General features: G+C 49.1%; 1 protein-coding gene across 8 annotated transcripts in view; it reads left to right on the forward strand.

Moving 5' to 3' along the window:
- SBF1 (SET binding factor 1) overlaps positions 1-25,939 on the forward strand; it is a 1,591,024-nt gene that overhangs the window by 1,446,274 nt on the left and 118,811 nt on the right. For all 8 annotated transcript variants that reach the window (XM_086918836.1, XM_086918839.1, XM_086918838.1 and 5 more), the window contains one exon: positions 9,608-9,819. In XM_086918836.1, the coding sequence (XP_086774962.1) occupies positions 9,608-9,819 (212 nt within the window). The remainder of the gene's footprint in view (positions 1-9,607; positions 9,820-25,939) is intronic.

The raw sequence follows: 25,939 nt of genomic DNA on the forward strand, positions 1-25,939 counted from the left end.
GTAAATACTGATTCCGCTATTATACGGACTCGACCTCTCACGCTTTTTGCTGCTGTGGGGCTTGGCTGCAGTATATTGGAATCCTCTTCTAGGGACGCTCGTGATACAAGCTCACATACTTATAAGTGAGCATTGGACTGCACCCCCAATAATCTTGCTATCCACTACCTGGACATTTACATAAAGATAAAAGACCATGTTGCCTCTGTCCTGATTGAGCATATTTGGCTACGACATCCGTTGGGGAGAGTCCTGCGCTTGGCACATGCAGGTGCTTCCATTCTCACTACTATCGTCCCTGGTGTTTTTATCACAACACCCAGACCAGGATGCTCTGATTCCACATCTTTCTACATTTGGATATTTTCTTCATCTTTCTGGTCTTTCCTTTGTATATGGTTCCATATTTTAATTCTACATGTCTGGACAAGCCCCTATGTGACATACAACGTTATTTTACGTCTTGCCTAGCCTTGAAAAAGTCTTTAGTACTTACCCTTAGTACTGACGAAACACGTGTCGGCTGTTTCTTTGTCAAGCTTACTTCCATGGATTTGGAATAAAGAACATAAAAATCTGAACTTTCTTGTTTGTTTGTGATGTCCAACCTCTACTGATATTGGAAAACCTCTGTTTACTGAGAAACAACCAGGAGATCTATTTTGTCCCTGTTTACTTGTTTGTTAGGAATGTGCTAGTTTTGACCCTCTTGCTTCACCTGATCTCGAAAGGCACTGCGAGACAGTTGCAGTGGTGGCTCACGGACGGCGATTGGGTCAACGGCAGATCATTCTCCCTACCCCAACCGGAGCACGTAGTAGTGACAGATGCGTCCCTCCTGGGCTGGCGGGCCACATAGGAGAGGCGGAGATCAGAGGCCTCTGGTCTCCGGCGAAGTCCCGGCTCCATATCAACCTTCTGGAGCTGCGGGCGATCAGACTTGCGCTCAAGACATTCCTTCCCTCTGTCCGGGGAAGTGTAGTGCAGGTGTTCACGGACAACACCACCGCCATCTGGTACTGCAACAAACAGGGCAGGTGGGGTCGTGGACCCTTTGTCAGGAGGCTCTGCGCCTCTGGCAATGGCTGGAACACCAGGGCGTCAACCTCGTGGTTCCACACCTGACTGGTTTCCTGAACGCCAGGGCGGACGAACTCAGCTGCCGGTGCATGATGCATCACGAATGGCGTCTGAACTCTGACGTGGCGCAAGGTCTCTTTCAGCGATGGGGAGAGCCTTGGTTAGATCCATTCGCCACCGAAGAGAACGCGCAATGTCATCAGTTCTGCGTGTTGAAATTTCCAAGGTGGCACTCGCTCGGAGACGCTTTTCCTCGCGAGTGGAGCTGCGGTCTATTGTACGCCTTTATGCCTATACCACTTCTGCCAAGAGTGCTGAAGAAGATCAGGCGCAATCGGGCCCAAGTCATCCTTGTGGCTCCGAACTGGGCACGAAGATACTGGTATCCTGAGCTACTCAGCATGTCAATCTCCCCCGATTCGTCTGCCTCTTCAGGAGGACCTTCTGTCGCAGCAGCAGGGAATGGTCCTCAACCCGAACCTGTCCAGTCTCCACCTCCATGCATGGAGATTGAGCGGCGACAGGTGAGGCCATTTGACTTGCCTCTTGAGGTCTGTGATGTGATTCTGGCAGCCAGGCGTCCCTCCACAAAATCGGTATACGCCTGCAGGTGGAAAAAATTTGTGGCATGGTGCACAGCAAAGGCTGTGGAGCCCCTTTCTGCCCCCCTTTGAGAGGTTCTCCTCTTTCTTCTTTCTCTTGCCATTTCAGGCAGCCTTGTCTTTTCTAGATGCCCGCAGAGACCTCGTATGGAAAAGCATATGGTATTCTTTCTAGTCATTAATTTATCTTAGTGATGATGAAATGGTGAAATATTCACAGGCGGAAATGTATTATTTGATGTAGCAACTTTTATAATTAATTCTACATATTATATTGTATATTATATTTGGATATATGACTATTAGTATGAGACTATTTGCACACTTTTGTGGAAAATGTAATGGTAACAGATACTTCTGCATAGGAACTAAGAATACCAAACACCTTGTCGGCCAATTTGATAATTTGCAACTTTATCCTTTTTCAATGTAAAAGGCCAAATCGTAATTAAGGATGTAGTATGTTTTTTATGTCCATACTCCATTTCGAATTATTGTCTGTCTTTTAAATTTAGCACTGTGCACTATATATATATATATGTATGGAGAGTGGACACAAACGAAATGGCTTTTGAAGAAGGCCGCGACGTCGAAACGTGTTGCTGTTGTGACTAAAACACTGTGAAACGTGATTCTGGAGTGCGATTTGTGTGTTTCGGGATCATTGGTGCACACTTTCTGAAATATTTGAACGGGCCCTGGCACCCATTATTTGCTCCGGCCCGACGGCGTGGAAATGACCAGCATTGCCAGGGACTTTTCCTGGATATATATAGCTATGTATAACAGAACAGTGGGTGCCAAATGTATGTTCCTCGTATAGAAACATACCGTACACAAATTGAGACATCATATTACAACATTCTTTCCCAGCGTCTCTCATGTGGGGTTACATGATGGCCTATAACAAAATGGGCATCATATTAGAGATCGGAAATACTCAATCCCCATGACTGCCATTCTAAACCATTATCCTATAAACATATATATATATATGTATATATATATAGATATAGAGATATAGATATATAGATATAGATATGCACCAAAAACCTCCTTTCACAAGAGTAGAGACCACACCGGGGAACATCTGTTGCAAGTGAATTTATTCCTGTATTGGCGAATGCATTTCGGCACTTTCAGCTGCCTTCCTCAGCGCCCAAGAATCCAGGAAGCTGTTCACATCACGTGTTTTAAATCCTGCTGCCCTTTGATTTGTCAGGGTCGCACTCCGCCCCCGTAATTATCGGCACACCTGTTGATAGTTCACGGTGTATTCGTGGACTGCCACACCCAGAATACATCAGTCTAGGTAGGTGTTGCATGGGGAATTCAATGTTTAATTGCGGGTTTTAAACAGAATAGTCCGTGCATGTAAAACCAGCAAAATTTTCCTGCTTGTCATGGGAACAACCACTTCCTTGAGTCCCCGAACCGCCTCAGCCTGGAGTCTGGGTAAAATGTCACGCAGGGGCAACAGTGGGATACATGCCGCCCAGCACACGGTTAAATAACCGGATTCCTGCCTTTTAAATTTCCCAGAGTCCATGGTCTATCAATCTATATATATAGATAGATAGATAGATAGATAGATAGATAGATAGATAGATAGATAGATAGATAGATAATATATATATATATGATCCACGTGTCGCTGATGCAAACCACGGAAATCCTCATGGAAAAACAGCCACCATAGACACTAAATTGCTTCAAAAAGCAGTATTTATTTAGGCAACTCACTCTGACGCGTTTCGGGACCTATATATCAGGACAGTGGGCGTCAAAATTGTGTCCCTCATGTATAAACACACCATGCACAAATTAAGCCATACTGTTGCATTACGCAAACTAAATAATGTGTAACTTACTATTAGCTTTCACTACCCATTCACAGTAATAACAAATAAGCATACTACGAATATCATGCAAAAGCATATAGGTGTATTTGGCCAGTCAATAATCACGCCAGCACGGAGCCTGCTGTTCCAACCGGGGCATGTCGGCCCTATGGAATGAATGCCAATATTTTAATGTCTGCCCTTCTGTCCGATTGGCTTCTTCCAACCCCCCAATCGCCCTACCATGTCTGGGCTCCTGTTAGGCCTCTGTCATTTTGAAACATCAATAATTTCCCAAATGACTTTCCCTGAATCGCAAAAAAATTGGTTTACAGATTCCTCCTTGATCAACACAGCGTACATTCCTAACCAAATGTCAGTTGATTAAACAAATGCCTGTAGTACACATTCAGTACTACTTTATCAATAGCACAAACATTTCTAATAAGGATAGGATAGGTTGCCAGTAATCCTCCCAAGCAAATTGATAACGGATTTCAACACATCCAGTGACAAATTCCTACTTCAGCCTTAACATCGGACAAAAAGGAGTGGATTGTATGCTATCATAACCACTTCGAGCAGTATCATAACCCACCTAAACAATGGCAGCCATTTTGGAATGTTTCCAACTAGTGTGTCATTCATAGCCACAAATTCAGCATATACCTAACCAAGTTTGTTCAAACAATATCTTCCATACACAGAAACAAAAGGACACTGGTTCTCCATAAATTGAACTCCAAATTCCTACTCTTGTCATTATATTGACAAGAAGTGGCGATTACCTTTCCATATCATTTTGCATTATACCTTAACTCCACCACAAAAATGGCCGCCATATAATGAATCAAAGTGATGGGTCATGCATAGAAAAATTCTGCAAGACCATAATAAAGTTTTTGTCAAACAATATTTTCCACACAGAACCAGAAAAAAGAAAAACCCATAAAACACATTGTCAGCTGTTACCGAATCCATAGTATATCAATCAGGTAAGCGATAAACATCCTCTAGTATCTCAGTACGGGGAACATCCTTTACAACGCGGATGTTACCCCGCAGTGCAGTTACGACACGTCTTTTACAACGCAAGTCGTTACTACGACTTGCGCTGGATGTCGCTGTGGGATAAGGAATCTTGTAATTTTATATTCCAACACCTTCCCTACTGTTACGTGGACTGGTGTTGGAATATAAAATTATAAGATTCCGAAATCCGCACCCTCCAACGCAAGTCGTTGTGCATTGTAAAATCTGCGATGTAAAGTACCGCGTTGTACTGACATACATCCCTCAGTACTTTTGTTGACGCACAAGTTACTACTTGTGTAACGATATATCTGTAAGAGACAGATCTTCTTCAGCACTCTGGGCAGAAGTGGTATAGGCAGAAAGACGTACAATAGACCGCAACTCCACTCGCGACGGAAAGTGTCGCCGAGCGAGTGCCGCCTTGGAAATTCCAACACGCAGAACTGATTGCATTGCGCGTTCTCTACTGTGGCGAATAGATCTAACCAAGGCTCTCCCCATTGCTGAAAGAGGCCTTGCGCCACGTCCGAGTTCAGACGCCATTCGTGATCCATCATGCACCGACGGCTGAGTTTGTCCGCCCTGGCATTCAGAGAGCCTGCCAGGTGTTGAACCACGAGGGTCACGCCCTGCTGTTCCAGCCACTGCCAGAGGCGCTGAGCCTGCTGGCATAGGGTCCACGACCCCACCCGCCTTGTTTGTTGCAGTACCACATGGCGGTGGTGTTGTCCGTGAACACCTGCACTACACTCCCCCGGACAGAGGGAAGGAATGCCTTCAGTGCTGGACGATTCGCCCGCAGCACCAAAAGGTTGATATGGAGCCGGGACTCCGCCGGAGACCAGAGGCCTCTGATCTCCGCCTCTCCCATGTGGCCTCCCCAGCCCTGGAGGGACGCGTCCGTCACAACCACGTGCTCCGGGTGGGGTAGGGAGTGGGATCTGCCACTGACCCAGTTGGGGTCCGTGAGCCACCACTGCAGTTGTCTCGCAGTGCCCTCCGAGATCAAGACATGATCGGACAGGATGCCCTGATGCTGGGCCCACTGAAACTTCAGGTCCCACTGCAGAGCCCGCATCCGCCACCTGGCATGATGCACCAGAAGGATGCAGGAGGCCATCAGCCCCAGAAGCCGCAGCGTCAACCTGACCGAGACTCGGGATAACGGCTGAAAGATGGGAATCAGAGCCTGTATATCCCGAACCCGCTGTTCAGGAGGGTAAACCCAAAACTGTGCCGAGTCGAGAACCGCTCTGATGAAGATAAGCTTCTGAGAGGGACACAGGTGCGACTTTGGCACATTGATGGAGAACCCCAGCAAATGCAGGAGGTCGGCCGTAGTCTGGAGGTGGCTGACGACTGTCTGGGGCGAGCCCGCCTTCAACAACCAGTCGTCTAGGTAGGGGGAAGACTGACACCCCTAACCTGCGCAGATAAGCTTCGACCACCGCCATCACCTTCGTGAACACCCGTGGGGCGCTTGTAAGGCCGAAGGGGAGCACGGTAAACTGAAAGTGCTCTTGGCCTACCGTGAACCGCAGCTAACGCTGGTGGGCCGGCAGGACGGGGATGTGGAAATAAGCGTCCTGCAAGTCCAACGCTACCAGCCATTCGTCCGGGTCCAGGGCAGCTAGGACCTGAGCCAAAGTCAGCATCTTGAACTTCTCCTTCCGGAGGAAGCCGTTGACGTTCCGTAGGTCCAAGATAGGGCGTAGGCCCCCTTTGCCCTTCTTGGGTACCAGAAAGTAGTGGGAGTAACATCCACACCCTACTTCTGGCCCAGGAACACGCTCGATGGCCCCCTTGGCCAAGAGGGCCGTGACTTCCTCTTGCAGAAGTTGCAAGAGATCCCCCGACACGCGGTGGAATTGCGGTGGCATGGAAGGAGGGGTCGCCTCGAAGGAGAGGGAGTAGCCCCTTCGGACGATCTGCCGCACCCACCTGTCCGATGTGATGGTGCGCCAGTGGGAGAGGTGATGGCGAACCTTGCCTCCCACAGCCGTCACATGGGCCTGAAAACTCGGACTAGGAAGGTTTTGAGGCGGGTGCTGTGGAGGGAGGTGTGGACTGGCCTCGCCGTTGTCCCCAACCGCCGCCACGGCGGTTTCCACAGCCGCCACCGCGCTGTTGAACATTTTGCGGCGCGTGGCTGGCAATACGTGTGGGGGCACCCCTTCCGTGGCCAAGAAAGGAGCGAAAGGCACCCGTTTGCTGGCGTGGGGCCGCGAGGCCCAAGTACTTGGCTGTAGCCCTGGAGTCCTTAATACGTTCCAGCGCATGGTCTGCCTTGTCACCGATGAGGCGACCGCCATCGAACGGCATGTCCAGAAGTGTGGCCTGGACATCGGCCGAGAAGTTGATGTGGCGTCGAACCGCCACAGTCGTTGCCATTGCCCTGCCCAGTGAGTCCGTTGTATCCAGCCCACACAGGATGGAATAGCGCTCGGCATCTCGGCCCTCCGCAAGGGTTTGGGCGAGTTTAGCCCGGACCTCCTCCGGGCATTGTGGCAGTACCTCCGCAACCGTGTCCCACAGAGTGTGGGTGTAGCGGCCCAAGAGACAGGCGGTATTTACAGACCGCAGCCCTAAGCTTACAGACGAGAACACCTTCTTCCCGAACTGTTCGTATCTCTTGGATTCCCGGTCGGGCGGGGCTTACGGGAATGCGGTCTGGGAATTGGAGGCCTGGATGACCAGCCTCTCGGGGGGGGGGGATGAGTGGAGAAAAAGCATGGGTCGCTCGGGGCCGCGCGGTAGCGTCTGGCCACGTTCCTATCCACAGGCGGGCCTGTGGCGGGCTTGGACCAAGTGCCCACAAGAACGTCACGTAAGGCCTCATTGAACGGCAGCAGAGGCTCGCTGGAGCTTTACTGTGGTTTGAGGACCTCAGTGAGGAGGTTAGTCCTCACGGCCGCGACGGGGAGCTCAAGGTGAAAGGCCTTGGCTGCCTTCATCAACACTACACTGTATGTAGACCCCTCCTCCGAAGCCACGGTCGGAGGCTAGGTAAATCCAGTGTCTGGCGATGTGTCAAGACCACTGGCCTCCCCAAGCTCATATGTCCAGTCCTGTTGAGACTGGCACTCCAGTGCCAGAAGGTCCTCAGACCCCTCCCAATCCTCCTCATCACCCGTTACCTGTTAAACAGGATTAGTAGACGGGGCCTCCTCGTGGAAATAAAAATCTCCATAGGCTGTCGGAAGCGGCGCCGTTCCGGCGCCAGAGTCAGACCGTAGGGAACATTGGGGTCGGCGTCCACAGCGGGCGCCGGGGGCGACGCCCGTGGGGCCGGCGCCAACGAGGTCGTCAGGTCGACCAGCGACGACCCGGATCCAGAAGTGGATCCAGTGAGGTCCTGCGGCGCCGGGACCGAAGTCGCCGGTGGTGCTTGGGCCGGAGCACCCGACCCGCTAGGACCTCCAGACGGGACCGTTGGGCCCGAAGGCGCCACGGAACCCAACTGAGGAGGGAGGGACCTCATTGCCATGAGGTACCGCTCGATCTCCTCCGGCGTCGCGCCGTGCCCAGGGACCCGAAGGTGTGGGGCAGGCGGCGACGCTTGCGACTCCCGCGGAGCCGCGTGGGAGGTGTCGCCCGAGCCCCCGGCCACATCGTGCGAGCGTCGGGATGGGTCAGAGGAACGATGACGTCTCTCCGACCTCTCATGCCTCTTACCTGAGGACTTGGAACCTGACGACCGGTGTCCACTCCCGGAGCTGCGATGACTCCGGCCTCGCGACCTGTCCCTTGACCTCTCGTGGGACCGGGACCTGGAGTGGCGCGGGGCCGACTGCCGGAGCTCGAGCCGCTTGCGGGACCGCTCCCGCCTAGCCTTCGACGTCAGGGCCCGGCAGTCGGAGCAGGTGCGGTCGTCGTGATCGAGGCCTAGGCACTGGCGATGGGGGTCTGTGACCGACATCAGTCGGTCGCACTTCGAGCAGGGTTTGAACCCGGGCATCCCTACCGGCACCGATAGAGTCGAAAACTCGAAGAAAAAGAATGATCAAAAAGATCAAAAGTTTAGTCAAAAAATGAGTAGGGGTAGAGCTTCTCCCGATCTGCGCTAGCTGGCGCGGAAAAAAGAACTGACGTCAGCGCGCATGGGCTGCGTCTAAGTACTCCGACGTCATTCCGGCGCTAACGACGGATGCGGAGCCGCAGACGACGCCTACCGACGTGTAGGGGTATTGCTACGCAAAAATTTCCGGATCCAGTCTGACGCCTGGGGATATTCTAAGGTAAGGAATCTATCACTAACGTGTCTCTTTCGGATATCAGTATACTGGATTTGTTAAAAATTGAATTAGACTCAATCAAAAGTAAAGGCCAGTGAAATTGTTTGCCCATGTGTTACCACTATACATAAATCTAGAAGATAACTCATCATATTAATATCATAGTACAATAACTGGTAAAAGTGTACCTCATAACTTATACATCAGATTGAATTTACTATATTAGGAGTACTTCCTTTATGTTGTATACTTTGTGTTTTCTATACTAATAAGGGTTTTTGGGCATTTGAGCCTTAATACGTTAAGCACCATATGTACAAACTCTGAAATGATTTAGACCAGGAAAGTGATAAAGAACCATTACTGCCAAAACTCTTGAATGTATTCTAAATCTAACACAAGATGGTAGAATAGTTCAAAGCTTTTGATGTTCAGCATGACAAGCCACAAACAGTTAAGTTTCAATTTTCCATCCTCATTGAGAGACATTTATTGTCACATTCTGTGCAGATCTATCTCTTTTATTAGTGCTCAAGTGAACACTCTCAAAGCAAATGCAGTTGAGAGAATTATACCTCACTCCAATATTTCAGTTGACCAGTCTCCTTTACTTACCTTTTAATATCCCTGCCCTGTATTCTGGGGTTATTGATTCTTAATATTGTACAATACATCACGTCATAATCTTGCGTCTCTTCAGCTTCCCTCTCCTTTTCCTGCAAATCCCCATTCCTCCTCTTCCCCCAGTTTTACTGCAGGTTCTGTGCCCACCTTTGTATTTTGGTGTCCAATGTTCTTTCCATTTTTTTGGCAGGTGTCAAAAACCCTGTTGATGTCATCCAACATGTCTCACCATCGTCGGTCTCTTGGCGCTTACCTTCAAGAAACTGGTGTGGGATCTACACTGAACCTGAGCCTGGACAGTGACAGCAGTGCCAACTCAACACCAGCGAGCGGAAAGCAAGCAGGCCGCAGAAGTACAAACACACTGTACAATCAGTTCCAGATGTCTGAGAGTGAGAATAGGTAAAAATTAATAGTTCTACACTACGCAACATGCATATTCACTCGCAAACCCAAATATATATTTTAGGTTCATAAACTTAGTGCAATGTCATGTGATAATATAATTTGTAGGGCACCCTCTTGGCTACAACATGTGCCCAGTGACTTTCGGCTATAATGGGTGCAGAGTGTGCAGCTTGCAACAGAGCTCCATAATACCTGAGGTCTGTTCACATCTTTTCCCACCCTTCTAAAGCGTCCAGAGAAGTGCAGCCGGCGAGCAGAGTGCTGCAGAGCAACAGGGATGTAGTCTGAACCCAGAGTGGCTTAATAAGAACATTACAGACACAAAAATCGAACTAGTGAGCGACATCAGTGACATCAGACATGGTGGCTTCTGTGCACGAGAATCAGAGATGACGCAACTGTGCTCGACTGGGCATGGCTAAGGCAAGAGCAGATTGCAAGTGGGACATGCAGTTGAGATTACTCCTCTTTCCTCTCCTAGCCAATCTCCCTAGCCCCTCTCAGGAGGTGTGTTGGAGCCAACATGCACAGCGCCATTCAACGGAGGAGGTAAGGGGCATGAACAACATGCTGAAATTTCATATTGTGCCTGTGTGCATCAGAAGCACAAAATTGCTGCGCTGGCCTGGAGTATTGGTACATTTTCTAGATTTTTCTACAAATGCAGAGATCAGTTTTCTAAACTCTCTGGCACTAAGGATTTAGTTGCTGTGCCAACCCAAATCAGATATCCAGTTGTACTTCAACCTTTACACAACCCACGGCGCAATATTCAAAGCAAGATGTGTTCTAGGTAATGATCGATCACATGAGTTGTTATGGGAAACCAGTCAAACCCCTTTGGTTAAGGAATAACACACTCAACACAAACACAAAGCATACATTTTAAATATTTGTTTTAAAACTAAAAGCTTAGTCTAGTGTACACAATATGAATTGTAACTACTTTATTGTGTATTGTTGACGCTTCAACCCATACACCTATGTGTTTGATTCTATACATCTAACTTTGTCTTCTCCAGGATTGGAGCTTTTGGAATAATTGAAGGGCAGGTACTCGCAATGTGATCCACTGGCATGGATGTGAAGTAGAATAAAGAATAGAAGTTGTCTGCACATCTCTCTACATACCGTGTGAATGCAACCTTTTAGAGCTTTTTTAACCACTTTATTTATCAAGCTCACAGTTGCAAGGGTATTTCCTATTTCTGCTTTGAAAAAGACCCAGTTAGATTTTCTGGTCGAAACGTCAACAGTCTACGCTCCTGAACTATGTGACTGGAGTGGGACTAAAACTGTGATTGTTGTATTCGCCCAGCTCAAGTATACCTGTATACTTTTGTAGCCAGGACATTCGTAATGTGATTTACTATTTTTATTTGTGCTTTTTACACTCTCTCTCATATTGCATGGCCACTGCACATAGAGGCCCACATGCATCAAGCACTTTTGCATTCGCAAACGGTGCGATTCCTTAAAATCGGCCGTTTGCGAATGCAAAAGTGCTTTTTGGGATGCATGAAGCAATTTTAGAATTCGTAACATGTTTGCGAGTTCTAAAATTGCGGGTGCTTTTAAGAAGTCGCAGATGTGCGATTTCTTAAAAGCAATGCATCATTAAATTTAAAACTGTAAATTCGCAATTAGGGTGCCAAATTTACCGAGTGGTTGAACCACCCGGTAAATTTGGGAAAAGTGTTTAAAATGCTTAAAATGTTTTTTTTTCAACATTCATGTTTCACACACACATGTCCTTAGGACATGTGTGTGTGAAACATGATGCGAAAAATACATTTCAGGGGTGCATGGGGGGGTCCTTTGGACCCCCCCCCCTGCACCCATGAAATTTTCAAAGTGCCACTCGCAATTCCCATTGACTCCTATGGGCCTTTTGGCCCATAGGAATCAATGGGAATTGCGAAAAGTAACTTAAGAATTCGGTATTCATTTGGGATTCGGTAAAAATTGCGATTTTTACCGAATCACAAATGAATACCGAAAATAATGATGCATAGCATTTTGCACTTCTTAATTTGCGCTTCCTTATTTTTCGCAAATTAGGAAGTGCAAAATGTCACAATGATGCATGTGGGCCAGTGTCACTAAAATATGGAGCACCTTGTTTGCGTCTTATTGTGTATCAAGTGTTCTTAACTATTATAAACAATATAAATTATACCTATGGATATTACAACCATTATAAGCGGGTTACTTTCTTAAAGTTATTGGTTCACTTATGTATGGACTGTTTTATAGCCTCCCTCAATTGTTTAAGATACATAATTATTGGATTTGACAGAACTTTTGTTGTATGTATTACACTGAAGGCTAAGAGTCTCCCATTCCAGTAGCCTTCCATACATACCAGAGTTATGAACCTGTACAACCTGTCCCAGTGTAACCTGGTGTGAAGACTCCTGTCTGCCCTTCACCTTATGTGTTCGACGTAATGTCAGCAAAAGTGGGAGACCTAGTGTAAGGAAATTCCCACTTTTGTATGGTCACCCCCAAGTTTTAGGACTGATGCTGCTGGTTTTTCAACTGAGAGTGCACTGAGGACTGCTAATCAGACTTCAGTGCCAGTACCTTGACCCTAAAATGTATATGTTGAAGTGACTTACACCTGATTTGCATAAGTTAACTTATGTTCGAGGCATGTGAGCTGTAAAATCACATGCATTGCATACTCCTGCCAGTGTTGGGTGTGGATGTTTGCAAGTTGTTTTTCTTCGAAGAAGTGTTTCCAGTCACGAGGTAGGTGACTCCTCCTTTCGCTGATAGTGCGCATGGGCATCGACTCCATTGCTAGATTGTTTTCTCGGGTTCGGATGTGTCTTCCTGCGCTGAGGTTGGAAGCCGTTCTTCAGGTTTTCCCGCAGTGAGCAATCCACTCTACCCAAGTCGGTATTGTTTCAATCGTGCATCCCACTTGTCCACGTATCTTAACCGTCGAGGAAAACCTCTATTTCGACCGAAGAGCTTAGGGAAGGCCTAACCACGTCCGTCCACTTCGCAGTCTATAGAACGGACTTTCAAATTCAAATTCTGCCCTCGGTGCCAAGCCAAGTATCCGCTCACCGACTTGCACAAAGTGTGAAACTTATGTTTGTCTCGGGAGCAAAAGGAACACGACTACGACTCGTGCTAGACTCGCTAGATGTATAGTCAAAACGGCAAATACACGCCGGACATCTTCGGTGAAGGATCCGAGCACAAATTCTACACACAAGGGGCAGAGGAAGAACAAGAGGAACTTGTATCCATTCCAGAATCAGACTCAAGTTGAAAGAAGACTTGCCACAAGGTCTACATTCGTGAATACCAAACGCCCCTTAACCCAAACTCCAACTCAGCCGAAACAAAAGGCTTCGGTCCCATGGTTGGCACTGACAAGATGTTTCTCCAGCTCGGCACCGAAACAATTCTCTAAGCCTTCCAGCTCGGGATTGAGTCGGCCGAAATCTGCCACCAAGCCAAAATCTTCAGGCTTAAAGCCGAAAACCAATTCGGAGCCGAAATCGTTGACACTAAAAACAAATCCTCCTTCTGCATTGAAACCTTCAGCGCCGAAAAGTGATTCTACCTCGGTACCGAAATACTCTGTGCCAAAACATAAAACTCTTCCTCCGGAGCTACAGGATCCAATTTTCGACGCACCTACTCCCAAATCGAACCCAAAACAAAAGAAACTTTATATAAATCCAATAACAGGACGTGTTCTTACCAAGTCACATCAGAAATGCAAACCTGAGTTGGATGACGCACCTTTCTTTATTCCTTTCAAGAGGAAGAATGTGGGTACTAACCCTTCCTATTCTCCTCTTTTACCACGTTCCCCTGCACCAACCTCTCCTCCTTTGCGTAATTTACTGATTACACCAACTAACTCTCCACCACCACCACCTGACGATGATGGAGATGGGGGGGGGGGGGGGGGGGCAATAGTTTACCAATAGACCCCTGGAAGGATTATCACACAGATTCACCTACAGATAACAACCCAGAACTTTACCCTACAAAGCCTTCCCCTCCTGACGACCATATAGGATGTTTAGAATTACTTTCTAGAGCTGCAGAATATCATGCATTACAGTTACACAAGGAATCTTTAGAGGAAGATTTCCTATTTAAAACGCTCAGTACCACACAAAGGGCTAGTCACACTCTACCTATGATTAAAGGCATGATGAGACATGCCAAAGACATCTTTAAAGATCCCGTGCGGGCTCGCATTCTCACCCCCAGGATTGATAAAAAATATAAATGTCCTCCCTCAGATCCAGTCTTTATTGAAGGGCAGTTACCATAGACTCTTTGTTGGTCTCTAATGTCCGTAAACTGGCCAATTCACAAACTACAGGTGGTACTTCCCCTCCAGACAAGGAGTCAAAACTATTAGAAGCCTCTGGTAAACGAGTAGCCGCCCAAGCAGCAAATCATTGGCACATTGCCTACACCGTGGCCCTGCTAGTCTGATATGATCGGGCACACTGGGACGAAATGGAGCAGTTGCTGCAACACCTCCCAGATGAGCACAAAAAAAAAGCCCAGGATTTAGTCCAGGAAGGGAAGCTCATATCCAATTCCTCAATTAGTTGCACTTTAGATGCTGAAGACACTGCAGCTAGAGAGATCAACACTTGTGTGTTACTAAGAAGACATGCATAGTTGAGGATTTCTGGCTTCAAACCAGAAGTACAGGAGTCTCTTTTAAATACTACTTTTTACAAGGAACATCTCTTCAAGCCTGAAGTAGATAAGACATTAGAAAAATGTTAAAAACACACAGAGGTAGTCAAGTCTATAGGAGCTTTGCAGTCTCCCTCTAATCAGGGCTACTTTTGTCACTCCTTCTACCGTGGAGGGTCGAAAACCATGTCCTCAGACATTACTGCCACATCCTACAAAGGCAACACTCAATCTTCCTCTACAAGGGTTTTCTTTAAAGGAGGATATAGAGGTAACAATATCAAAGGTCGAGGCAAGTGTTCTGCACTGTGTAATTCTCCCTCCCCAACAAGCAGTGACTTGACTACACTTCCCCCGATCATTTAACCCCTGTCGGGATGGCATCTTCTACAATTCCTCCCCATTTGGCAATCTATCACCGCTGACAAATGGGTGTTAGGAATTATCCAACATGGTTTTTGCCTGGAGTTTACCAACAATCCTCCAAACATACAACCACGTTCTCACAAAATCTCACCAGAACATTTACATCTACTCTCAGCAAGAAGTCCAGTCTCTCCTCTCCAAAGGAGCCATAGAACCTGTGCCGTTACAACATCAAGTGACAGGCGTGTACTCCCTGTACTTTCTCATGCCCAAAAAGGATGGCTCCTTAAGACCTATTCTAGATCTCGGAGAACTAAACCTCTACATACTGTCAGAGCATTTCCACATAGCAACACTTCAACAAGTGCGCCCACTTCTACAGCGGATGTACTCTAAACTTAAAAGACGCATATTTCCACACTCCAATTCATCCCTCTCATCGCAAATACCTCAGATTCATCATAGCGGGTCATCATTATCAATTCAAAGTACTATATTTTGAAGTCACCACTGCTCCCAGGGTATTTACCAAATGTCTGGCAGTAGTCGCAGCACATCTGAGAAGACAACAGACCATATCTTTCCATACCTGGTGCTTACCAAATGAGTCTCCAACACACTCAAACCACTATTCACTTACTTCTCCAACTAGGGTTTACAGTGAATGTGCTGAAGTCTCATCTACAGCCTTGTGTTTGATGTGTCTCATATGTTGTTAAAAAAGGAGAATAATTAAAGAATTTATAAGTTGCTTAAATTGAATTTGGAGGTGGTATGTGACTGGGAAAAATTAAAGCAAGTAAATATGAAGGGACTATGGGGCCCATTAGGATGGCGGGTGGATTGACCCCGCCAGGCTGGCGGTAGCCACCGCCAGCCTGGCTGGGGCAATCCGAACCTAAATTCCCCCCGCCATATTAGTATGGCGGGGGGGACCGCGGCGGACGGAAAGACCGTCCGCTGCTTTTCCGCCCCGGTCGCCTTGCGGCCGGGGCGGAAAAGGATTAATATGGTGGCGGTGTCTAATAGACACCGCCAGCCATATTACAATGGGCTGTTTCAGATGCCTGCCATGGAAAGGCATGCGGTCTTCACTATGGGGGGCCCCTGCGGGCCCCCAGAGTGAAAGAGAGGTGGGGGGGTGCACATGGGAGGTACCTGTGGTACCCCCCAGCATTTGCATACACGAAGCAGCAGGCACCGCGCGGTGCCTGCCACTTTGTGTATGAGAATGCATACATTCATTTTTAGCATTGTGGCGGGCGGTGCAGAGAGCACCGCCCGCCACAATGTTAAAAATGCAGGATGCGCCCGCCACTGTGGCGGGCGCATCCTAATACCCCCCACAGGATCCCCCGCCCTTATGGCAGGCGGTCCCGAATTCCGATAGGATGGCGGGTGGACTAAGTCCGCCCGTCATCCTAATGACCCCCTATATACCAACAAGTAGGAATCAATTTGTGTGTTGCCTACGGAAAATTGTGTGGTATTGATTCCTCCACGTCTCTTCCCTTGCTCGTATTTAGATGCTTTTTGCCCAGATGTGGGAGAAGGATTAGGGCAAACCCTGTTGCTGTTTAAATACCACTTATTTTATTAGGCATCATCAAACTAACGAGAACCGAGCAAAGAGGAGTGTAATTGCACTATTGGAACATCCACTTAAGAAGCTGACTTACAGACCAGATTGCCTATTCAAATTCAGGGGCTAGATCATGCATTTCAGTCTTCCATTGTTTTTATTTATTTTATGGAGTTTTATATAGCGCTTACAATACCCCAAAGGGGTATCAGAGCGCTTTACAGGACATATGTATTTGGGTAAGAGATGACACAAAAAGAAGTCGAAGAAAAGTTGTCGCTCTCTGATGTTCCCCAACCCCTCCCCCCCCTTTGGTCCCCGGATGCAGACGAGGGGGACAGGGGTTCTGCCCCTGCAGCTCCTTCGGAGCCTGGGCGTCCTGCGGCCAACCCGCCTTACCCGGGTCCGTCGGCAACTCCTGCCCAGGTGCAAGAATTTCTTGCTGCCATGGGCCGCCTGTTTAGGCCTAGGGCACGCCCTTGGGCCCGTGTCAGGATCCTGTCGGGCCGTCGGCGGCGCCGCAGGAACCTGCGCCGCTGGCTCTGGCCACGGCACCACAAGGTCCCACACTGCCCACTCCGGGCCAGCGCTACCCTCAGCTCCGCCTCTAGCGCTGCAGTGGATGCCCTTGGTCCCACTCCTACCCCGGTTCCAGGACAATTTTGTCTCCACCTGGGATTCGAATTTGGACATGGCGCCGGTCCGGCCCCATTCCCGATGCCGTTTCTTCCTTCCCCGGTCCCTGCCCCGCCGCCGCGGTCTGCGCCACATACGACGGAGGTGGAGGATGACTTGCCGGGGTCAGAGGACCCTCTTGCTCGTCAGTGTGACTCTGAGCAGGATTGGGGGGACGACTTGGAGGAGGCCGGCGGCCTCGATGTCTCTTCTGACCCTCGGGTGTTCACGAAAGTGATGTCGGTTGTTGCAGCTCATCTGTGCAGGTCAGGGGTGTCAGTCTTGCCCTACCTCGATGACTGGTTGTTGAAGGCGGGCTCGCCCCAAGCCGTTGTCACCCACCTTCAGACTACGGCCGACCTCCTGCATTTGCTGGGGTTCTCCATCAACGTGCCGAAGTCATATGGTTTCGGGTTTATCCTCCCAAGTCCGGGATATTCAGGCTATGATTCTGATTTTTCAGCCTCTATCCCGGGTTTCAGTCAGGATGACCCTCCAGCTCCTGGGCCTGATGGCCTCCTGCTAGTGCAACATGCCAGATGGCATATGCGGGCTCTGCAGTGGGACCTGAAGTTCCCGGAGGCACAGCATCAGGGCTACCTGTCCGATCATGTCCAGATCTTGGAGGACACTGCAGGACAATTGCAGATGGTGGCTCACAAATCTTGATTGGGTCAATCGCAATCCCTCTCCCTTCCCCAACCGGATGCGTCCCTCCTGGGATGGGGAGGACACTTGGGAGAGGCAGAGAACAGAGGCCTCTGGTCTCCAGCGGAATCCTGGCTCCATATCAGTCTTTTGGAGCTTCGGGCTATCCGACTTGAACTGAAAGCATTCCTTCCCGCTGTTGGTGAAGTGTGGTGCAGGTGTACACCGATAACACCACTGCCATGTGGTATTGCAACAAACAGGGTGGGCTGGGCTGGGATCATGGACCCTATGTCAGGACGCTCTGTGCCTCTGGACGTGGCTGGAAAATCAAGACATTACCTTGGTGGTTCAACACCTGGCAGGTTCTCTGAAAGCCTGGGAGGACAAACTCAGCCGCCAGTGCTTGATGGATCACAAATGGCGTCTGAACTTGGATGTGGCGCAATGTCTCTTTCAGCAGTGGGGAGAGCCTTGATTAGATCTATTCGCCACCAAAGAGAATGCGCAATGTCATCAGTTCTGCGTGTTGGAATTTCCAAGGTGGCACTCGCTCGTCGGCTCTTTTCGTCGCAAGTGGAATTGCGGTCTTTGGTACGCCTTTCTGCCTATACCACTTCTGCCCAGAGTGCAGAAGAAGGTTCGGCATGACCGGGCCCAAGTCATCCTTGTGGCTCCGGATTGGGCACGAATATACTGGTACCCCAAGGTACTCAGCATGGCGATCAACCCCTCGATCCGACTGCCTCTTCGGGAGTATCTTCTGTTGCAGCAGCAGGGGACGGTCCTCCACCCGAACCTGTCCAGCCTCCACCTCCATGCGTGGAGATTGAGCGGCGACAGTTGACCGCTTTCGATCTTCCTCCCTAAGTCTGTGATGTCATTCTGGCAGCCAGGCGCCCCTCCACTAAAACGGTATACGCCTGCAGGTGGAATAAGTTGGTGACATGGTGCACAGCGAAGGCTGTGGATCCCCTTTCTGCCCCTCTTTCCGAGGTTCTTCTGTTCCTTATGTCCTTGGCCCGGCAGGGCTCTGCTCTGGGCACTATCAAAGGTTATCCTTCGGCCATCTCTGCCTCTCTACGGCTTCCAGATCAGCCTTCTCTGTTCAAGTCCCCGGTTGTTAATCGTTTCCTGAAAGGCATTACGCAAATGTTTCCTCCTGTGCCGTTCATAATGCCTCAATGGGACATAACCCTTGTTTTGACGTGTCTGATGTGCGCTCCCTTTGAGCCACTTCATAACTGTCCTTCGCGTCTTCTCACTCTCAAGACTGCTTTCCTGGTAGCTATCACCTCTGCCAGAAGTGAGTGAGCTCCAGGCTCTTTCTTCCAAACCTCCTTTCCTTTCTGTTCATCCGGACAAGGTGGTTTTAAGGACCCATCCTTCTTTCCTGCCAAAGGTTGTCATGTCCTTCCATATCGGGCAGGACATCACTTTGCCCACCTTCTTTCCACCTGTGCATCCTTCAAAAGAGGAAGAGAGGCTCCACTGTCTGGACCCAAAACTTGTGCTTTCGTTCTATCTGAAGCACACACAACATTTCCGGGTGGATGACCAGCTCTTTGTTGGCTAAGTGGGCGCCAAAAAAGGTCGGGCCGTGCACAAAAGGACCATCTCTCGGTGGGTCGTTCTCTGCATCAAAGCCTGTTACTCCTTGGCTAAGAAGGAGCCTTCTGTGGGGCTGGGTGCCCATTCTACCAGGGCAACAGCAGCCACTACTGCCTTGGGACGTGGCTTTCCCTTGCAGGACATTTGTCAGGCAGCTACATGGGCCTCGCTGCACACGTTTACCAAACATTACTGCCTTGACAGTCACGTCCAGAGAGTTGGCTTCTTTGGATGTTCTGTTCTCTGTGACTTTCTGGTGTAATCTTGTTCGCAGACCCACCACCGGGGTTGTTATTGCTGGGGTATCTATTCTAAGGTAAGGAATCTATTTCTAACGTGTCTCTTTCAGATGCACAAGTTACTATTTTTGTAACGATATATCTGTAAAAGACATTAGTTAGTGATAGATTCCTTACCACCCCACCCGCCCTCCCCCTTCTGCGACCTGATTTCTAGGGTTAAGGACATCCCTTTTAAGGACCCTACTTTCTTGGCACCAGTGGTCAGTTTCCTGCATGGCTCTGCATTCCTGGCGCGGAATTTAGTGTACAGAACTGACGTCAGCGCGCATGGCTGGCGCCTAAGTAGTCTCCGTGGCGTCATCTCGGCGCTTACAACCCCAGCAACGGGCGCGGAGCCGCACAACGCCACCTACTAACGCGTAGAGGTCCTGCTAGCAAAACTTTCCAGATCTGTCTGTCTAGTGCACTCCGGAAGAAAGAGGCTTTTTTCTTGATTATGTGCTTTTTGTAGTTACTGCGTTCTTGTCTGAGCTGGGAGAGCTTGGTTGAGGATGGGTTTCCTCTCCGCGGCTCTTACTTTTCTCCTTTCTGAGTTGAGGTCATTGTTGAACCAAGCTCAGGAGGGGATCTCTCTTCAGTTTCAAGGGGGCTAGTTGGTCAAGAGCAGTTGTCATTGTTCTGTTGTACAGAGTAGTGAGCTCAACCGTGTTGAAGTTGTCTGTGGAGGGTGGAAGAAGTGATGTTATGGTTTCTTCGAGGACAGGGTGGGGGATGGCCCTTAGGTTTCTGCTCCTTTGATGGGTAGTTTGTGTTTTGATTGCTGGGGCTGTGGTTTGATTGATGTCGAATTTAAAGATGTGGTGGTCTGACCAGTCGATTGGGAAAATGTTAGTGATGGTTATTGTTTCATTTTTGGCTATGATTGCATCAAGAGTAGAGCCCTTTTTGTGGGTTTGACTCGTGCAGTGTTGGGCGAGTTCAATTGTGAGGAGGAGTTTATTTAGTGACTATAACAGTGTCCTTTTCGTTATTCCAGGGGAGGTTGAAGTCACCCAGGATGATGTTGCCGGTGTTTGCTAGGGAGAAATGTGTAAGAAGGTCCGATAATTGTTCTTCGAATACAGGTGAATTTCCTGGGGGGTGGTAGATGAGATGGAATTTTGTTACTTTGTTGTTTTGGCGTGTTATGTTGGTGGTGAGGTATTTAAAGGTAGAGAAGGAGTGTGTTTTGATTTAAACTATATTGATGATGTTTTTATGGGTGATGGCAACGCCGCCACCTCGTTGGTCTATTCTGTCTTTTTTTATGAGGGAGAACTAGAAGGTCAAGGAGGGGATATGATGTTTCATTTAGCCAGGTTTCGGTGAGGAACGCAATGTCAATGTCGTGGTTCAGTATGGTATCAGCTAGCTCTATTAGGTGCTTGACTGTGGATCTGCAGTTTATAAGCATGCAGTTTACATTGTAACTGTTGGAAAGGTTTTGGGGGTAGGGTGGGGCTTGGGGAATGGTTGTACGTTCGGAGGGCAGTCTTGTGGACCTAGGCTGGCCATTGGCTCTACCTATTCCGGTGATTACCCGTATGGAGGGGGCGGATATGCTTGTTCTGGGATCGTATGATTTGACCATTGTGGTTGCCTCTCTCAGGGACATCTCAGGGTTTGTTCTTCTTGCTCTGAGAGATTGGGTGTTATGAGCGGTGGGGCGCCAGCTGGTCATCTGGTGATTGGGCAGTTGTGGTGGCTCACTGAGGCTTATGTGGGAGGGGGGTATTGAGTGTTGGGCAGGGGAGGGGGCCATATTTGTGCTGAGAAGCATTTTGTTTATGCCCTGCGTGATAGTGTTAATGTGTGTGTGTAGGAGGGAAAGGTTTTCATTTATGGTTTAGAGGTGCGTAGGGGTCATAGGTAAGAGAATGTTGAGTTGATTTTCTATAAGTGTGAGGCATTCAGCGGACGCAAGCAAACAGTTTAGTCGTCCTTGATCGGCTTTGTTGGTGGGCATTCTGTTCTTAATGTTTTAACATTCACTTTGCTGCTGTTTTTAAATAGCTCACTTTTGCTTTTTTGAACATTTCGATCTTTAGCCTTTCACTTACCCATAACGTGAGCAGCATCCTGCTTCAGGGCCCCACCTTGCACACCGGTCCACCGCGGTCTTTACTGTTTGCTGTGAAGGGTGCAGGAGGCTCCATTGCTCCTTTGCCAGCTGGTGAGGGGCGGAGACAGGTGGGTTAGTGCTCTAGTGCTCGAAGCCTATAAAAATAGCATGTCCTGCCCGCCACGCAGCGGACGTATGCAAACAGTTTAGTCCTCCTTGATCGGCTTTGTTTGGAGGCATTCTGTTCTTAATATTTTAACATTCACTGTGCTGCTGTTTTTAAATAGCTCATTGATGTTTTAAATAGCTCACTTTTGCTTCTTTGCGCATTTCGATCTTTAGCCTTGCACTTACCCATAACGTGAGCACCCTCCAGCTTCAGGGCCCCACTTCGCACCCCGGTCCACCGCGGTCTTTACCGTTTGCTGTGGAGGGTGCTGGAGGATCCATTGCCGGCTGGCGAGGGGCGGAGACAGGTGTGTTAGCGCTCTAGTGCGCGGAGCCTATAAAATAGCATGTCCTGCACGCCGCGCACAACGAAATCCAGACTGGGTGTTCATAACTGAAACATGGGCTAATGATTGCTCAGGTCCTGATCTGGTAGAGGCTATCGCTTCGGGATACTCCCTTATAAGATTGGATAGAGTAGGAGGGGGTGGAATTGGCATTTTGCTCAGGGAGATTTTTACCTGTTGCTCTAATCCACTCACCTCACCTACTGATCAGTATCAGGCCCTATGTTTCTCTATAAACACGCATCTCACTGAAAGCTTTTCTGGGGTGCTTTGTTATTGGTCGCCTAGGGCTTCCTTTAGTCAGGACTATTGTAATCTTCTGAAGCCCTATCTAGAAAGAACTAACTTTACACTTCTTGTTGATTTTAATTTTAATTTAGAGAATAGTGCAAGTCACAATACTCAAACCCTTTTGGAAAATATGAATTGCTGTGGCTTCTCACAACTGGTCACAATCTCTTCTGATGTGGCGGGCCACACCCTAGATGGGATTTTTTCTAACGATCACCGTATTAGGGTAGGAAAGCCCCTTCCGCTAGCTTGGTCAGACCATTTTGCCATTCCCTTTAGTTTAAGGGTCTCGGCTTTTGGGGAACACGCAACCTGAAAATAGGAATGTGACAGACAAACAGAATCTTAATTTGATTAGTAATGAGGCTGTCGCAAATGCTTGTATACATTTTCAGATTCCAGGTCATCTAAGTCCTAATTTAGCTACAGATGAGCTATGCAAAAAGTTATTTAGAGTTATGAATACTTTAGCTCATATAAAATGTCATTATTCAGCAAGGAAAAGTCTTCCGCTTCTTGGTTCTCTGACAGATTGCGGAAGGTTAGAAAGGAGTGTAGGAGGCAGGAAAGATTATGGCGCATTGACTTAACACTGTCAGGCAGAGAATCGTATAGACAATGCTTGAAAATATATAATGCAGCTGTTTTGGAGGAGAATGGAAGGTTCTTTGTTAACATTTCTGAGTTGATTAAATCCTCCAAAGAGCTTTTGAACACTGTTAATTCCCTTATCGCTCCCTCAACTATTGGCCCTGTAGAGTCCTCACAGGAGCTCTGCAAAAGGCTTTCAGCTTTCCTTTGCACCAAGATTTCAGACATATATGCCCAGCTGGAAGCCCTAAACCTAAATAAGGACCTTGATGTCCAGTCTGAACTCCATCCTTTGGAAAGCTCTAGCAATAACGTGACTTCTAGTTTAATCTCCTTTCCGAGTTTGTCTCTAGGACTACAGACCTCCTACTAGAAGAAATTAAGTCCGGATCTCCAATGGACCCCTGCCCACTGAAAGTCTTAAAAAGTGCAAATGGTGGGGGGGCGTGGCTAGCAGCCGATCATGGAGGCAGCATAAGGGACGAGCTCCGCAGCTGAAGCGGCCTCTTCGTCAATCCGATATATAATCCGTCACATTTTCCAAGCCCTACAGGAGGGTACCAGAACCCAGGACCGGGTGGAGTAAGCAGCGACAAGCGGCGACAAGATCCGACGTCTGATGACCGAGATACGTCGAAGCCACGAATCGGCCTACCCCGACCTCCTAAGCCGGGACCTCTCCTGGCTGAGTGGCCCAGTAGGAAGTACAGGCGGACCTGGGGACCCGGACCGGAAGTGCCCGTAGAGCACAGGAGACAGCAGAACGAGTGCATACCGGACGGTCGGACGCAACGAAACGCACAGATCGCGGAGGTGTGGTGGACAACAGTACTGTCGCTGGCGTTCCGACCGTCCCAGCGGTTGGCACGAGCGGCACCGAAAGACAAGGAGCCGGTGACGAAGGGGGCGTCCGCCGTTTTCTAGATCGAAGAAGGTGCTACGCACTCTCACCCTCCGGCTCACCCTACTAAGACCTGATCTCTGTCGAACTGGTCCGGGCGGAGCGTCTACACCACTCCGCACATCCTGGAGCGTAGGGGCACGAGGAGCACGACAATCAGCGGCATGGCGGGGAAAGGCCCCAAGGGCGGCGCCACACAGACCCGCATCGAACGGTATACCTCCGACAAGTCCAGCGGGGAAAGACCTGGGAGGTAAGACCGAGCCCCCAGGGGGGAAGAAGGCGACATTAGACAATGTCATGCATGCTCTGGCTCAGCTACAAATGACCGTGGGCGCGATCTCCACGGATGTCACTCTACTCAGAGCGGACCTCCACAAAATGTCGGAGAAAGTCAAGAACATGGAGGTGGTCACAAAATCTCTAGTGGAGGACGTCTCCGAACTTCAACGGGAATGGGGAAGATGGCGCAGGACAATAAAATGCTCCGGGAGAAACTGGATGAACAGGAAGGCCGTTCGAGGCGGAACAATATCCGCATTATTGGAGTACCGGAATCAGAAGGAATAAAGGCCATGGACCTCTTTGTGGAGAGCCTGATCACGGATGAACTGAAGCCAAAAGGGCTGTCTAACTTTTTTTCGGTGGAAAGGGCCCATCGGGTGCCGGGAGGTCAACCAAAACCGGGGGTAGCTCCACGGCCCATAGTGGCCCGTTTGTTTAATTTCCGTGAGCGGGACGCCATTTTACAGGCGGCCAGAGCCTCTCCTCCTCTTAAGATCCAGAACGCTACTGTCGCCATTTTTCCCGACTACACAGCGGAGGTCACCCGTCGGCGACGAACGTTCTATGAAGTGAAAAAAGAACTGAGGTCCAGAGAGCTACCGTATTCCATGCTCTTTCCTGCGAGATTGAGGGTGGTAGCGGAGAACAAAACGTGGTTCTTCGACAACCCTGAAAACGTGCAAGAATGGTTGGAAGGCTGGAGGCCGGGTCAGAATCAGAGACGGACAAATCGACCCAAGAAGGACCGAACTGGAGGTCACCGCCAGGACTCCCAGGCTTCGGGAGGGGGTCTAGATAACAGCGAATCTTTGGGAGCAGAAGGCGGCCAGGAGGAGTTCGAGGAACAATGAACACCAGACATTCTTTTGTTGTTGACAATTTAATGCTGCGTAAGCGCTTCCCGCCATTGGACACTGGGTGAAGGGCCTCCGAGGGTGTGAATGAGAGACTGCCGGCAGCGGAGAGTCCCTCACCCCAACGCGCAAGTACACTGTTTGGGAGATGGGGTATGCACTCTGCTCAGTTGGGGGGGCGGGCAGTTTTGAGTCCGTGCAGCAGGGGGGCAGGGAGGGGGGGGGGGGGGAGTGGGAGTTGGGTAAGTTTGCACTACGGGACCCCTTGGTCCTGCACGTTTTTGTTCTAAGCACACATATGTTTATTGGTATGTTTCATGCACCTAAGAGCATCTGGTCTATTTGGGGCGCTGAGGGAATGGAATGTTGGAAAGAGTCACACTTGCCCTACATCTGTCTCCGCATGCCACCTCGCCTACGGCGAAGAGGCTTCATAATGGTTCACCGTTTTTCTTATGGTTGGAACAAATAGTCACACCACACCGAGCCCACTGCTCGTCATGTCATGGAACGTCAGAGGTCTAGGGGATAAGATCAAGAGGTGACTGGTGCTACAGGGAATTAGAAGACAGGGGCCTGCTCTTATTCTCCTACAGGAAACACACTTGACGGGGCGGCCACAAGACAGGAGAGGCTATCAAATGATAGTACATGCGGAATTCACTTCAGGGTCCCGTGGTACGGGTATTTTGCAGAAGAAATCCTCCCAATTTATTGTGAAGTCAACAGCAGTCGATGCACATGGCCGCTTTGCGGCAGTTCA

This window comes from Lissotriton vulgaris, chromosome 1_1 (assembly GCF_964263255.1).
Source record: "Lissotriton vulgaris chromosome 1_1, aLisVul1.2, whole genome shotgun sequence".
Classification (NCBI taxonomy): Eukaryota; Metazoa; Chordata; class Amphibia; order Caudata; family Salamandridae; genus Lissotriton; species Lissotriton vulgaris.